Here is a 15265-nt window from a genome sequence, read left to right as displayed (position 1 = left end):
ACACTATCCAGACCACAAACCTCTAGCTATTGTACCCATCTAATAGCCCAATCTCAATATATATTATCATCACAGAGCATGCTGACCAGAGTAGTAGGCAGAGAAAAACTCACAGTGAAGATTTTGATCGAAATCAAAATGAAGATTGGCTAGGCACGGCTAGGAAGCCGCTGACCCAGAAAACCAATCACCCTCCGTTGCCGGCGGTGAGAGGAGATCGGAGATACAAAGCCTTGCACCGAACTGCCACCGCAATCCGGTTGAGCCTCAACATTGCAGCTCCGGCCACCAACAAAGCGCTCACTCTTGGGTGGAGCACCAGAGAAAATACGAGAGAAGACTCAGGATCTAGTTCCTGGTGCAACCCCAAGAAAGAACACAGGGGAAGAAGACAGCCAAGTTTTTGCCGTCGCCATCCGGAGAGGAAGAGGGAGAGGGGATGAAATAGAGGCCTTATCCTCATTGCAGAGAACCGCCGCATCTTCCCTGCGAGATTTCCGCGGCCACCCAACGATCCGTCGACTCCTGGTGCTGCTGCTGCCAACCCATCCGCCCAGAGAATCGGCCGGAGCTGTTGCAGCCGCCAGCACCCAGTAGCCATCGGATGAAGCAGCCAGGGAGAAATCTCTCTCTTTCCAACCCTAGAAGGAGCACATTTATACGGCGCCCAAAATGGACCTGGGCCGAAACAGACAGGAGGCCTAGTCCTGGCAGCCCAAAACGGCCCAAAAGCATAAACATTGAAATTTGCATAAATTCCAGCAATGAGTTCTCGGTACCTTATAGTATCAAAGTAGACGATCTACTGGCACAACAAATTCTTAAAGAAATTAATCGAACAAATCAATTCACCATTAATTTCACTTCAGCTAAACCGTGAAAAGGAAAGGAGACCAAAACCTCTGATCCACCAGCTTCAGGAACACACAACCAATCTCTTGTTGCAACCAATTACAAGCATATATTACGGCGTAGCTATGTATATAGCTGGGAATGTCAGGGAGAGCTAGCCCTGCTAGTCCCTGTTGTCCATGGCGAGGATGGTGCTGAGGTTCATGGGGCTGATGTGGTCGGTGGAGCCGTGCATGAACTGGCCGACGATGATCCGGTTGGCGCGCTCCGTCGGGTGGAACGCGTCCCAGTAGGCGTACACGTCCCGGTTCGGGCACACGTTCGACGCCGGCGTGCACAGCCCGATCCCGTTGTACGGCCCCTGCCCGCAGCACGCCACCTTCGAGGTCACGAACCCTGCAATAATGAATGCAAAAATCACCATGCGCGGCAGCTCGCACTTCACTAATCAGCTTGGCTGACACAGTGGCTGGCAGATGGTCCCAGCGTTGTAGTATGCATTACCGTAGTCCTGCGGGTTGAACACGAAGTCGAAGCTGGCCCGGTTGGTGTTGGCGGCGATGAAGACGTCGCTGCCGATCTCGCCGTTGAGCTCGGCGAGCATCCGCACGAGCTGAGGGTTGAAGAGGTCGGCGGCCTCCGTAAGGTCCCGCGCGCACTCGCCGTCGATGCTGTGCATGGCTAGCTCCGCCGGCACGCACCCGATCATCCCCGTGCCGGTGACCACCACGCGCCGGGCCCCGAGCTCGTACAGCCGCTGCACAGTTCATTCCGTGCTCTCAGAACATCACAAATCATACAGTGCATGCACTGTCGCCGGCCAGTTAACCCCCCCCCCCCCCCAGCTAATCTTAAAACGAACATATATAGCAGTACTACTACGACGACGACGACCACGTACTCGTGCTACTACGAGTCTAGCTATAGGATGCATGCGGCATGCATCAGCTTCACGAGGACGACTGTTCTTGCATGTGGCAGGAGTAAATATTGCCCAATCTGCCAACCACCACATGGGTACACCAGTAAATGTAATCCTAACACGCGGTCCTTGATGCCAGTGTATTCACTTATTACTCATTGACAGCCTCCCAGCTGGTTTTTACCGCGGAAGTTAGAGCTGTGTCGTGCGATGCGGCCATGCGCGCTGGTGCAGTACGACTAGGTGATCGAGGCATCGAGCTTCTATTGCCTGTGTGCAGTGTGGTTGGTGACAGCATGCATGCATGCACCCGAACAAGACCGACACATCACACAAACATACCGTGAAAACCTCGTTGCTCGCTCCTTGGAAACTTTTATGGTTCTTTTGTGCTGCTAGCTCGGTAAAGAAAAAATGTTTCAAGGCTTATTATCACTGGACCCATAAAGGGATAAATCGTCATAAATATGATCGAATGTAGATCTGCAGCAAAGAGATCTGGTACGACGACGTGCTCCCTTTTTTTTAAATGCTGCGTGTGGCTGAAATTTGAGAACTCTGCACTTTGGGATGCTATTTGTGGAGTGTTTTATGTTGCTGGTTAAGCGAGTTAGCTATCGTTTGCATTGCTCTTGTTAGAGTACATGTCTTGCACAATACGAATATTGGAGATATAATTAGAACTAGTTATGATTGACATCGGATATAACTTTTTATCTCCAGTAAATTGACTTGTGATATAAATCACCCTCCTACTCTATTTGTAGTCCTTGTCTCCTTGAGGTCTCTAAGGCTGGAAAACAGTTATCCTATTGAACCGAATTACTAAGTGTGTATGTCCTTCGTATTTCAGTAGTACTTATATATATTTAGTTACATATGGATATGAATATACTGGTTGTTTATTCTGTTGAACCTCATTTTGAATCAAAGTGGCCCTTTTGACACCGATGGCTGGAATTGTGATGTTGCAAACTGCATGTTTGGACTCTTGCTTTTACAGGGAAGATCAGACCGCTACTGAAACTGGTCATGATGGTTTTGTCATCTTTCCTGGGCTGATGCCTGAAACTACTGAAACCGTGTGCAGAGACAGTCTAGTAATTTGCTCTAGAGAAGCTACAGGCCATGTCAGTTATTTTAGTATGCAGAACATACTACCCAAAGCTTACAACCGTCCAAGAACGATCACCTGCTGCTGTTGGTGTCTCCCTCCGGAAATCCCAATGCCAACAGTCAAACTAGCTACCGACCCATATCTCCGTGCTTCTGTTTGAGCCAGTATGCAGCGTTTCTTATTTTCCATTTTTGGAAGTGAGGCACAATAATCCGCTTTTGGATAGCGTAAATCTCAATGCTAAGCTGTGTTTGGAGGAAGAACACAATTGGAAGTTGAAGTTACCGTGAGGATTTTCTTGTACTCGAAGATGAGGTAGGGGACGTAGTCTTGGATGGCAAACTGGCGAGACCGGAGGGAGAAGGGCACCAGGTAGTAGTTGTTGACGAAGTCGTTGCCGCCGAGCGTGATGAGCACGAGCGCCTGGTTCACGAGCTGCGTCGCCGCGTCTTCGCCGATGAACGCGGCCAGCTTCTGCTGGTAGTCCTGGAAGTTCTGCAGCTGCTGCCCGATCCTAATTATGTTCACCTGAACATGCACCATCCCGGGCACCAAACACCCAGAGACTTAGCAGTTAGCACGCTTGATCCAAATTAAGATGAAGCCCAGTGACACGTTAAGTGACAAGTTAAGTAAAATGGGAGTATGTGACACACACGCACGCACGCACGCGCACAGAGAGGGAGAGAGAGAGAGAGAGACACGTTAAGTGACAAGTTAAGTGAAATGGGAGTATGTGACACACACGCACGCACGCACGCGCACAGAGAGAGAGAGAGTCGCTTATTTCGTACAAATTGTATGCCCGTGTCGTTGAGGATGCCGACGCCGGCCGACGCGAAGTTAGCGCCGACGAGCAGATTCTCGCCGCGGAGATCGGGGCTCAGGTACGGCAATGCAGGCTGGGAACCCAGATTCTCACCTGCATTAGAGGCGTGCAGACGGAACGACAGTGTCAAGAACGTCTTTTTGTGCTTAAGTAGCGTCGCGCGCGTACTTGACGAACGAAATACGCGCGCATGCAGTCTGGATTCTCAGGGACGGGGTAGAGGCAAAGGCAGAGACGCAACTGATGATGTCGGGGATGTTGAGCCCGTTGGAGAACCTCCCCGTGGGCATGTGGGTGGGGAAGTCGATCCCGTAGGGCGGCGCGTCCGCGCGCGCCGTGGTCATGAGGTAGTTGTTGTTGCCGTTGTCGACGAGGGAGTCCCCGAACACGAAGAAGGCGCGCGGCGCCGCGGACGCCGCCCCGTTGAGCGTCGCCACGGCAACGAGGAAGGTCACGAGTAGAGCGTCCATCGTGAGTGCGGCAGTGCTCAGCTCACTCACGCTGAGACGAGCGGGAAGAGGAGATCGAATTGATGGAGGGGAGCCAAGTGGCAGGTCGTGGGCTCGTGGCGCACGGGGCCAGAAAGGTGGCGTTGCGGTGTCTCTCTTATAGATCTCGACCTCGATCGGTCGCTCGTCACCTTAAGGGCGCGCGCCGAGCTAGGAGGGGGGCGGTAGGTTAGCGGGCGGCAGACAGGCAGAGCAATTGCTCTGTGCTCGGCTGCTCGCGTGAGGACCACGCACAGAGACGGACGGCGGAGTAGGCCGGAGTGCTAAAATCACGAGCAGATCGAGCGTAAGCTAGCTACCGTCGCCTTGCGCGCCGCAGCACAAGATGCACGGTTGTTGGCAGCTAAATGCGGCGCGGCCGTGACCTGGCCAACGATGCCTCGGACCATGTGCGGCCGTGCAGGAGATAGGACTTAGGAGGCGCCGCTGGCGGTGGCAGGGGAGGGTCGCTCAAGAACTTCAAAGCCGGCACAGGAATGGAACCCGTTCCCGGATGCGGATGGGTTTCCTGGCTTTCAGAATGCAGCAGGGTCCCGGGGTGTCAACGTCAGATCGTGATGGAGCTACCTCGGCGTGCAGAAGAAATGGGAATTATGGTCGAGTCAACTGGGGTCTTAGATTTGCGTTGTAGACAAATGTTCAGACAAGGAAATGTTGTTCTAAGGCAGGAACGGCACTCCTAACAGGGTTTTTTTTTTACCGGCAAATAAAATTTATTAGAATCCACCGATAAATATGATATATCAGCTATAATGGATAAAATTCAAATATATTTAAATAAAATTCAAACAAAATTTTGGTAAGCATGATGTAGCGAATATAATCCTCTTAGGATATGTACGTGATTTTAGTGTTTAATGATAATATAGTCAATGGGATTAACATGTTTCTCAAGTATATATTTTAGTAGATCTCATAGATGGAAAAAAAAAAGTTACTAAGGTCTAGATAATGAGAGGAATTAATTGAACTTGCCATGTGAATTTTTATGTGGTCAAATAGGATAGATCTCTGTATAATCTTATATCCTTATAAGCTTTCTATAGAATCTAAATCATCAAAATCTTCAATGTTCAAAAAATATTCTAGCGTTCATAAAGAAAAATACTCTAGAGTTCATAAAAAGTCTACAACGAAGATTAATACACACTAGATGTTCTGGCATTCACAAAATGAACACATCGGACCACTTTTTCAGAGAGGTTGCAAATAGCTCGGTCAGCATCATATGTATACCAGATATTCCGGCGTTCAAAGAGGACATTAGTCGGACCTTCCGGCGTTCACAAGAAAGAAAATGGAATTCCAATTGCTAATCGTAGAGAGTACACGCTGAATATTTCGACGCTTTTAATGTTGCACATGTTGGGTCATTCGATGAGTACAATAAAATGTGACCATTGGAGCAATGGCTAATCCGCATGGTTGAGGCTATAAATACCCATTCACTCGATCATTTGAAGGTGTTAGAGTCTAGAGAAGCTCATATACACTTAAGAAGACATCTAAACTACCAAAACATTTAAAGTGATCATTTAAGGTAATTAAGTACATACTTAGAGAGTGATTAATACTAATAGGACTAGAGAGATTTGTGTCTAAATGTTGCTACTTAAAAAGGGGATTGAGGAGTGATCCTAACTCATAACAAGTGGTACGTCGACACATTAGAGTTTTAGTGACTCACTAGGACCTTAGGCTTTAGTGGCTCAAGCTTGTTGACTCTCCGATTTGATGTGAAGCAATGTCAAGACTCTTCTACGGGGATGCGGAAATCATTGTCTTATTAACTTAAGCTTCAAAATGAAGATAAAAGCAAGTGATCAGAAGATAGGCTTGTGGTGAGATCTTATATTGGTGGCTCAACCAACTTAAGGCATAGGTGTCTCAAGGGACGTGATCGGATACCGTCCGAGAGCTATAACATATGTGGCTGCTCTAACGTGAATTAGAGTGGTGTTTATGTCATCGATACCACGGGATAAAAATCCCTTTTGGAGTTTACTCGTTTTACCATCTTTACGTTTCTGTATTTATTTCTTGTAATCTATCATTGTATATTTATCTTTATAGAATAGTTTTCTAGGTTTGATTATATGTTGTAAAACTTTGAAACATAAAGTAGACATATTAGATGAATCTATAACATATTTAGATAAAAATTGATATAGATTTATCTTATGAAATTTTTAGAGCCGATTATTTCTAAGTGTCATAATTTATTTTCCTCTAAAAACATCACTAACCCTTCGTATCGTAATTTTTTTTACCAAAATCTACAAATATACCTGATAAATCAGATTTATCGGATATACCGGACCGAAATATTTACCCTAATTCCTATCGCTATCTCCCCTGAAAGTGGTGTAATGGGCGTTTGTTACAGAGAGCAGGACAATCTAGGCATGAGGCATGGGCAGCTCGATCGGTTATCCGATGAAAGGACGGCTAGCACTATTGCGTGATTAAAACCGGAGTTAATGACCATTGTAATTTCAAACCGAGCGAGGGTAGAGTACACGACAAATTCAAACTGAATGGTCGCAAACTTGACTCGCGCTGTAACCTTATGACAGGGTAAATACTGTGAAGTTGCTGCTCCAAAGTACTCGTCCAGTAAAGCCATTAGCCACTCCACGCAAGATTATTGCAAGTTAGCCTAATCTACTTTCTTGCCTCTCCGCTTTCATCAGTACGTAAAAGTAAAGTGAACACTCTCGCGACCCACATGCGCGGAATCCACACCCAAGCACTCAACACGTACCTGCAACTTAATTTGGAGAGGTTGACAGGTAACCAAAGTTTTGTGCCCTAACTTCCGTCAGAAAAGCTTCTGTACCCTCATAATTCAGCCGTGATACATGTACTGGTACTGTTGACCTCCATGCGCTCCATGCGTGCGCTTGACTGTTTGTATGACTGTATCCGCAGCTAGCACCAGAAAAGGGTACGAATTCCAGCCAGGAATTAGCCGAAAATACACTAGACAAGGCACCAAGTATATTGCCGAATCGGCAACCAACAAGTCTGGAAGGGAAATTTTCATTGGATTATTTATATATATATGTATGAATTATCACGATTATTTATTTATATTAAAATTCATACTAAAGGTGTAGGTAAAAAAATTATAGAGTAATTAAAAAAAAAAAAGGATAGATAAATATTATATAAAAAATATGGATGAACTTATACATATGTACACAGTCGTTCACTGGACTTACTGCTGTCAGTGAGCGTCAGGGATAGGATAGGAACGTTTTGCACGCAACAGTATAGCAGCGCATGTGAAACCCATAAAGCCAGTGGGGTAGAAAATTTTCAATGAGCTCCTTCACCCCCTAGCTACCTTGGCAACAGCTCATGCAGGCGAGAGTACGAGATCGATCATCCCACTGCTTTCGAAAAGAAAGGAAGAACAGCGAATGTATACAGCTGCACGCGCTCTGGGACAAGTAAATCCCGAGGCGTAGTAAAAGAGATCGATCGACGCCAACCACGTCGAGATCCGATTCGTTTCGTGGTACGCTCCCCATCGTTATCCCCTGCAAATCGTACAGGCCCTATCGTCACAGCAAGCTACTGGACTATCTCTATTTTCGTTTATTTGTCACAATTTTTTAATATAATAATTTTGATTTACGTTTTTGCAAAATGTACAAAATACTTAAAAGTATATAGTAATAAATATATTTCATCATATAATGATACGAAAATTTTAGTATCTATAAAATTTAAAAAAATATAAAATTAAAATTACTATAGTAAAAAGTTAGTGATAAATAAAGTAAACTGAGTTAGTAGTACAGTTCATCAGTTACTGCACGACCGTGCCTCTGAGCACCGGAGGAAGTGCTCCCTCTCGATCGATCGGTTTCAAACGGTAGAGATCGAGAACAGCAAGCGTGTACCAGTAGCGTTGTACTAGCTTCTTAATTCCTTGCAAGCGTACAATGACAGTCATTTCTGCATCCTGATGCCATGAAACTGAAACTTCCCCCAGAGACTGGAAGACTGACTATGACAGTCATTTCTGCATGCGCCGATGAACAGCGAGCAGCAGCTTCTCGAACACCCAAATCACAGAGGAATTAGCCTCGTTGCAGGCGCACACCGCCCCTTGTTGGACCTGAACTCGAAACGAGAGACAGTTAACCGGAATCAATTACTCCGATCGGCAGCTGATCCACCACCGCCCGTACGTGCATTTACTCCGTCGTGCTCGTCGTACCTCCTCCCGACGGCCGTACGCAACACGGCAACAGCGGAGGGGGTCGAGCACTCGAGCAACAGCAGCAGCAACATGCAGGCCAGCCATCCCAGCAGCTGCAGCTGCTGCTGGGTGACGGAGCTGTACCGTGGCCTCGCGAACTCTACCCTGCTGGCGACGCGAATCGGTGATCGATCCGCCTGCACTCTACAGGCGAAGCGCGTGAATGCTGAACTGCTGATGCAGCGTTCGTTTGGCGCGGCGGTAGACGACGGGGCGGTGTTCTAGCTGGGGGCTACATCATGTGCCGCGCCATTTATGCGCGCAAACTGTGCCAACTAACTCGACACATGGCGGTTTTTTTAACCCCTATATGGGACCAGATTAAACGGGACGCTGTAGAGTTTTGTCATGGGAGGTAAAAGTGGGCTGCCGATCAGCCGTCCGTGGACCTCTTAGAAGCCTAGAGGAGAAGCACGTCTTTCTTGCTACCATCCTATACCGTTCTGTACTGAGATCTGACGGCCGCAGCCTCACGTTGAGCTATGGCCTCTGTAGAGTGATCGCTGCTCGCGCCCGCAAGCCAGGGTGACAGTGTCTGGGATGTCCCGGCCGCAGCCTCACGTTCGGTTCGGCTACGTGGCTCACCATTCGGACCTGGGCCGTGTCGTTGTTGGGTTGCCAGAAAAAGCGGGAAAGTGCGGCCCATTTCTTCTTTTGCATCGTACCAAATGAGAGCAGTTTGGGTCTTGGGGGTGGGGGGGGGGGTGCAAAAATCTATTTACAGACTTGCTGACTCGATTTTTTTGCAAGACATGTTGCTTAAAAAAATTCATGACTCAACAATATTTATATATTCAATATTTTTTTGCAGTGGTTGATTTCCAATAATTTTTTTGTTGGTCGACAGTTTTACATTTACAAAACTTTTTCTCTCTATCTTTCTCCTTCTTTTTTGACACAGACAAATGTGAAGTGTAATTTATTGTTTTTTGGTGGTTGGTTGTAACACCATACTTCATAAACTAAGCATAATATTGCCTAAATATTAAAATTCTGGTAGCATCGTCTTTGTAGTAGGTAGCAAAATGAGCATAAATAACACATGCGTGACAACAATAATTTCTAACATGATATAAAAAATAAATAAAACCCTACGCAACACATAACCATGTCATACAAGTTCTCTTATCATAAGCATGATTAAATCTCCTTGAAACAAAAGCTTATCTCAAGCACAAACATCAAACTACTAAACCAAGTATTAAGCATTAGATCATTATTATTGTGGTGAAGTGGTGGGTGCAAACTTCTAAGTCTCTAAGCCCATCATATTTGTCAAAACGGCTAGGCACACCTATAAAAGATATAATATGATGAGATAAAATCAGCAAGCAATGGCTATAATTATACACACATCTCACATACGGTTGATAGTTAAGTTTGAAAACAAAAGTTTTGACACGGTGGTAGGCAAAGACATGAACAATTTAAAGTACACTTCCTCCTGATATAGCATAAGACAACCAATCACCATAATACCATATTCCCTATGGTTTTATATTCTCCAAAAGTTATGGAAAGTATGTATGTTCCACGTATGAACCTCTTGAAGGAAGCATCATTATTTGTTCAATACTTCAATCATGTCATGGCAAGTGTAAAGATGCATATGGGTTGATGATACGTGCATCCGTAGTTTATCTTGGGATTTGATATTTGGTGAAAATTCACCAAATCAAAATCTGGTGGGGAGGAGGGGCCGTCGGGCGGGGGCAGGGAAGGCGCTGGTGTGTGCGGAGCTCGCCAGAGTCATCGCGATCACCAGTGCAGGAGGAGTGAAGACGTGGAGGTTGGAGAAAGGTCTGCAGATTTTCTGTTTCATCAGCTGGGAATCTATACCCATATTTATAAGTTTTATAACCCCTGCTTACTTGAGATCTTTGTATGCACCACATAGAAAACTCTAGTAGGAGGAAATTGACAATTTGTCACTCCAAAGAGTGGGCTTCAACAATTTGCCACATGGCGGTCGGCATGTCGCTGTGGTTGTGCGACATGGTGGTTGATGAGGATATATTCCCGCGAATCTATCTTCTTGTAGACTACAGCTCTATTTCCTTCTCCCCCAATTGCAAAAGCATGATTCCACAACCTTGCAAAAGCAAGCCACTGTCCTTGACTCCTCGGCTCGTGCGGCACCGCAGCTGACGACGGTTAAGCACAAATCGCAAGCTGCACGACGGCTGCTGGCAGCAAGCACAGGTGTTGCGGGCTTGTGGCAACTCGCAGAGTGCAAATGACACGCGGCGCGCGTAGTCAAGGTGGTCGGTGCAGTAGCGCTGTTGCCCGCAGCCTATGTAGCAAAGCAACCGAGAATGGAATGGAGTCCCTTCTTGGTTTCCTCTTATAGATGCGCATCCGTTACGCTATGTTAGACATTTAGGTTGGTTGTCTAGGTTCACCTCTTCTTTAGTTACCTGTGTTGTATCACTTAACACCTATTTAAGTATTATTAAAATTTTAAATTCTAATTTATATATAAATTCATATACTTATAATATATATTTCCATGATACTACAAAATATAGAAGAAATATTAATCTAGTTTTACATGAAGAGAATAACTTGAAATGTGACTAAAATACAACGTAAGTGGAAATAAAATTATCCAATAGACTCACACGGGTACAAAGTTGAAAATGTCCACCTTGAGATCCGGTAGAAAACGTCCAACTAAAAAAACTAATGCAAAGTAGTTGATAGTTGAATCATTCAATTTTTTTCTATTTCTAGTTGAATCATCAAAACCTCCATTACTCGACACCCGAGTAAACTTTTGTGTGTTGCTACAATTTCTACCACTAGCTTCGAGTGTTGTATCGGTTGGCACCGAATCGAACGAGTTTCTTTCTCATGTGACTACCTCTTAGGAGTGACCGATGTATGTGCTCTTAGTGTGCACCCCTGTATCTTTCTCTGTCGTATTTTAATTGGGAACTTTGCTATTTAGGTGATATATTCTAATATATTTGAATGGATTAATCAAACTAGTAAAAGCAGGTGCCGTCAGGGGAGAGGGCAATTTGAAAAGGTAAGTCCGTAAGCACTGAGCGATACTTGGTTTTTAAAGAGAGGTTTGTACTCTGTGCGTGATGAGAAAGTAAGCAGAACAAATACAATTGATGATAGATAGATTGGATTCAACAACTTAGTTACATACTACGTTGTACATGTATAGATTATATGAGCATCATGTATCTTATACGACAGGGATGGAAACCTGCCCTTCTCGTCTAGCTTCTCCTGTTTCTTACTATGGTTGAAATCATAGAGTTCAATGTTCTCCTTAGTTTCCATGAATTATATAGCTTGGAAAGCTACGTCGTCTCCTACTTTGCTCTCTGAATTGGCTGGAAGACGGTGCAATTCTCGATGCAGCATATCCGAGAGGGACCCGGATCCTCTGCCTTAATTGCAATTAATGTGGAGAATCACTGTGTAAACAGTGTAATAAGTCAACAGCTACTGTAGCGACATGACTTACTGTTTATTGGTACTGTAGCGCCTGATCTGAGCTCTCCATTCTTAATCGGACGGTGCGTGTTCACCTTAATGCAGATGACTGTAACCTCTCTGTATTGGCTTCTCCAATGCAAAGAATCTCAGTCCATCCGAGATGACCTGAGCTTAGATAGAGCTCGATAGAGGCGACATGCTTCGAGTGGTGAACTGGTGGAGGCCATGCCCATGGGGATCTGCGTGGATGATGTGAATGGAGACGGCGCAGGCGTGGAATCGCGTCAAGCGACTGGAGGAGACGGAGGTGGAGGCGACACCACACAGCTTGGAGAACCGCAAAGATGGGGTGAGGCACCGATGTACGTGCAATTTTGCCCGGGAAGTGGCGGCCAGTGGAGATGGGCTTGGTAGATGCAGCGCCCGGCGGAGAGGAGGGCGAAGCGGGAGCACATGACAGTTCGTGTTCGGCTGACCTTACTATTAGCCTGTCGTGATATAGGCAGTGAAGGGCCTTAGTGGTCCATACCATACCTGGCCTGGCGATCCGAGGCCCAGTCCAACGATGCCGATGGGCAAATGGACTGGACGCCGAGAGCAAAGCAACCCATCGATCACGTGCATGCGTGCCTCTCCTGCAGAGAGTGCAGACTGTGACCTCGTGCTCTGCCCTCGGGGTGAAAGTAAAAGGAGACGGCCGCGATGGCATGCGACAGCACGAGTGCCCCACTATTAGCAAAAGGTGATCTGATAAGATGATGGCCAGCCCCACCGGCCACCTCGTCAGGCTTCAAAAGATTGTCATTGTTTGGCCCAGGACAAGGCTAAGCCCAAAACCAAAGTGTTTTCTTGGCTCGCCAGCCTGTACCTTGGCTTCCTTCAAGAGATCATACCGTCGTAAGCTTTCAGCAAAAGGACGAACGGACCTCTCAAAAAAAAGAAAAAAAGCAAAGGACGGACGGATGAGAGCCGAACGATGGTTCGGTTGGCTTGGTGTGATGGTGCTCCATGCGGGTTTGATACAGTGCATCTTGCTGGTTTTTCTTTAGTAGCGTATGGATTAGATTAAGTTGCATACGAATGCATGTTTAATGGTACTGTATGTTTCTGCGTAATGGAGACCTCGGGCCTCCGAAGGGATAGCACGGGATTGGGTTGGGACCGGGGAGTAAAACCACGTCCGACTCAAAACAGGAACCTCAAAACTCGATCCGCACCCAAAGTGCTAATCGGGTTAAAACGTGTCCTCGCATTCAAAACCTGATAGGGATCCAAAACCCAGTGGGGACTTGTCAGGTCTTATTAATAGAGGAGCGTGCGGAGTCACGGAGGGGTAGCGTCGAGGGGTAGAGGCGGGGATGCGCCAGCCGTCGTTCGAGCTGCACCAGCTGTCGCCAGGCAGGCTGTTCAGACCAGCCGATGGGCAATGCCAGTTGGCTCTCACCGTTGGGCTGGCTCGTGCTGGCCGTCATCGGGCATACCGTCACCGAGCCATCTTTGAGGAGGCCGCCGGGTGGGAGGAGGTCATCTGACCGAGGAGATCAACAACATCAGCAGTAGATCCACTAGAAATGGACGGGGAGGCCGTGGAAGCAGGGCTATGTGGGGAGGCTGTGAAGGTGGATCGAGCAGGGAGGCCAGGAGAAAGGAAGGCAGGATGACGCGTCGACAGTTGGGGAGGCCAGACGGCGCGCTGGCGGTTTGGGAGGCTAAGTGGGGCGACCAGGCACTATGGCAGCGGATGGGCGGAGAGGCCGAGCGTGACTACGTGATGACATCGGGGACTCAAGAATAGAGAGGACAGGCAGGGAATCGAGAGGCCCGAGGTCGGTTGATGGGCAAGTTGGGCTAACGAGTGAGTTGAGTTGGGTTGACATGGGACCCGTGAGCACCTATGAGTGAAAATTAAAAACGCAAATCCGACTCGCCTATTTCGGGTACTCAACCCGTCAACCCCGTGGATGAAAATCTAGACATAAAATCGGACTCGTCGGGTGCAGAACCCGCAGGAACCCGGACCCACGGTCCAATTGCCATCCATATAATCGCTTCCTAATGTATGTATAGATGTGCATATGTGTGTGCGTCTGTTGTGAGTGTAGGTAGTGTACGTCTCATATGTAAAAAAATAGAGCATATGACGAACAGATGATGTAAATGGAGATATTTTGGTCCGCATACTGGCATTGTGAGGAGAATAGGAAGAAAAAATCTCGGTTATTACGGCATTGGTTCATCGAACATGAAGCAAAAGCATGTGTGCAGAACTACCAATTACTCTTTAAAATTCTTCGAGGAATTGTTTCTCTACGAGAGGTCCTAGTGTCAGGGGCTTGCCTCTAAAACTAGTCAAGTGGGTCGAATCAAATGGGTCGGCATGAGGCACCACTATTTCGGCCTGGCTCAGGCACGGCGGTTTAGGCCGTGCCTAGGCTGTAGCCACAACATGATCCGTTTAAGTTTTTCTATTTCTTAAATATTTTATATATTTTGTTTAATTCTAATACAACATAATTCTGTAGCGTAATGGTAGTGCACTAGTTAAATGTATGAGATCTCCGATTTGATTCCTAACTATCTCAATTTTTCATAAGTAGATTGTAGCTAGATCTGAGACTACGCACGTGAGCCGGTATGACATAGCCGTTTGGCTAACGTGCCAGGTGTGCCAGTTGGCCACGTCTGACTGGCTCCTATCAGTACGAAGTGAAGCAGCCACCGGCGATAAATGAGCTGCGCCCGCACGTTTGGAACTCCGAACTCGTATTGCTGCTCCTTGTGGCTGTTTTGGGGGAGGCGAACGGAATTCGTGTTACGGAAACGGAGGCAGTGAGTTGGGGGCCAGGGGAGGATTGGTTGAAGCGTAGCATCGCCATACTATCATCACTATAGGCGGCTCACGACCCGGGCACAGCTCACGCGAACACAAGTCTAAGGTCCTGTTTGTTTCAGCTGTAGATTGTGAAAATCAGCTTATGGATTGTGGATTGTAAGAAGCTGGATTGTAAAATCTGGATTGTAAAAAGCTGGATTGTGGATTGTTAGAATCTGGTGGAAAGCAGATTGCTAGATTGTTACAATCTGTGTGTTGGATTGTAACAATCCAGCTTTTCCACCCAGCTGTTTGTTTCAGCTTTTGGATTGTGATCAGAATCCAGATTTTACAATTCAACTGTTTGTTTCAGCTTTTGGATTTTGATCACAATCCAGCTTTTATAATCTGAAACAAACAGGGCCTAAGCTGTCGGAACTGAAATTTTCTACTTGGTTTTGGCGATGCTTTCCTAATCTCTATTGTTAGGGACGA

At 46.6% G+C, this 15265-nt stretch overlaps 1 protein-coding gene across 1 annotated transcript; it reads right to left on the bottom strand.

Moving 5' to 3' along the window:
- Positions 1 to 915: 915 nt before the first annotated feature.
- LOC133924550 (GDSL esterase/lipase LTL1-like) lies at positions 916 to 4578 on the bottom strand. Its single transcript, XM_062370141.1, has 5 exons — positions 3962 to 4578; positions 3686 to 3813; positions 3177 to 3419; positions 1357 to 1609; positions 916 to 1248 (listed from the first exon to the last, which is right to left on the bottom strand). Exons 1-5 carry the CDS (start codon positions 4188 to 4190, stop codon positions 1016 to 1018), a joined length of 1086 nt encoding a protein of 361 aa, XP_062226125.1. The 5' UTR covers positions 4191 to 4578; the 3' UTR covers positions 916 to 1015.
- Positions 4579 to 15265: the final 10687 nt, after the last annotated feature.

Source organism: Phragmites australis, chromosome 7, assembly GCF_958298935.1.
Source record: "Phragmites australis chromosome 7, lpPhrAust1.1, whole genome shotgun sequence".
Taxonomy (NCBI): Eukaryota; Viridiplantae; Streptophyta; class Magnoliopsida; order Poales; family Poaceae; genus Phragmites; species Phragmites australis.
The sequence above is the reverse complement of the archived record's forward strand: the minus strand, read 5'-3'. Positions and strand labels throughout refer to the sequence as shown.

What these genes read in the sequence shown, in the direction of transcription:
- LOC133924550 (XM_062370141.1), bottom strand. Translation starts at nt 4,190, where the DNA reads ATGGACGCTCTACTCGTGACCTTCCTCGTTGCCGTGGCGACGCTCAAC. An exon ending in ACGACACGGGCATACAATTT is followed by an intron (nt 3,420 to 3,685) that starts GTACGAAATAAG and finishes GTGCATGTTCAG; the next exon opens with GTGAACATAATTAGGATCGG. An exon ending in AGTACAAGAAAATCCTCACG is followed by an intron (nt 1,610 to 3,176) that starts GTAACTTCAACT and finishes TGAACTGTGCAG; the next exon opens with CGGCTGTACGAGCTCGGGGC.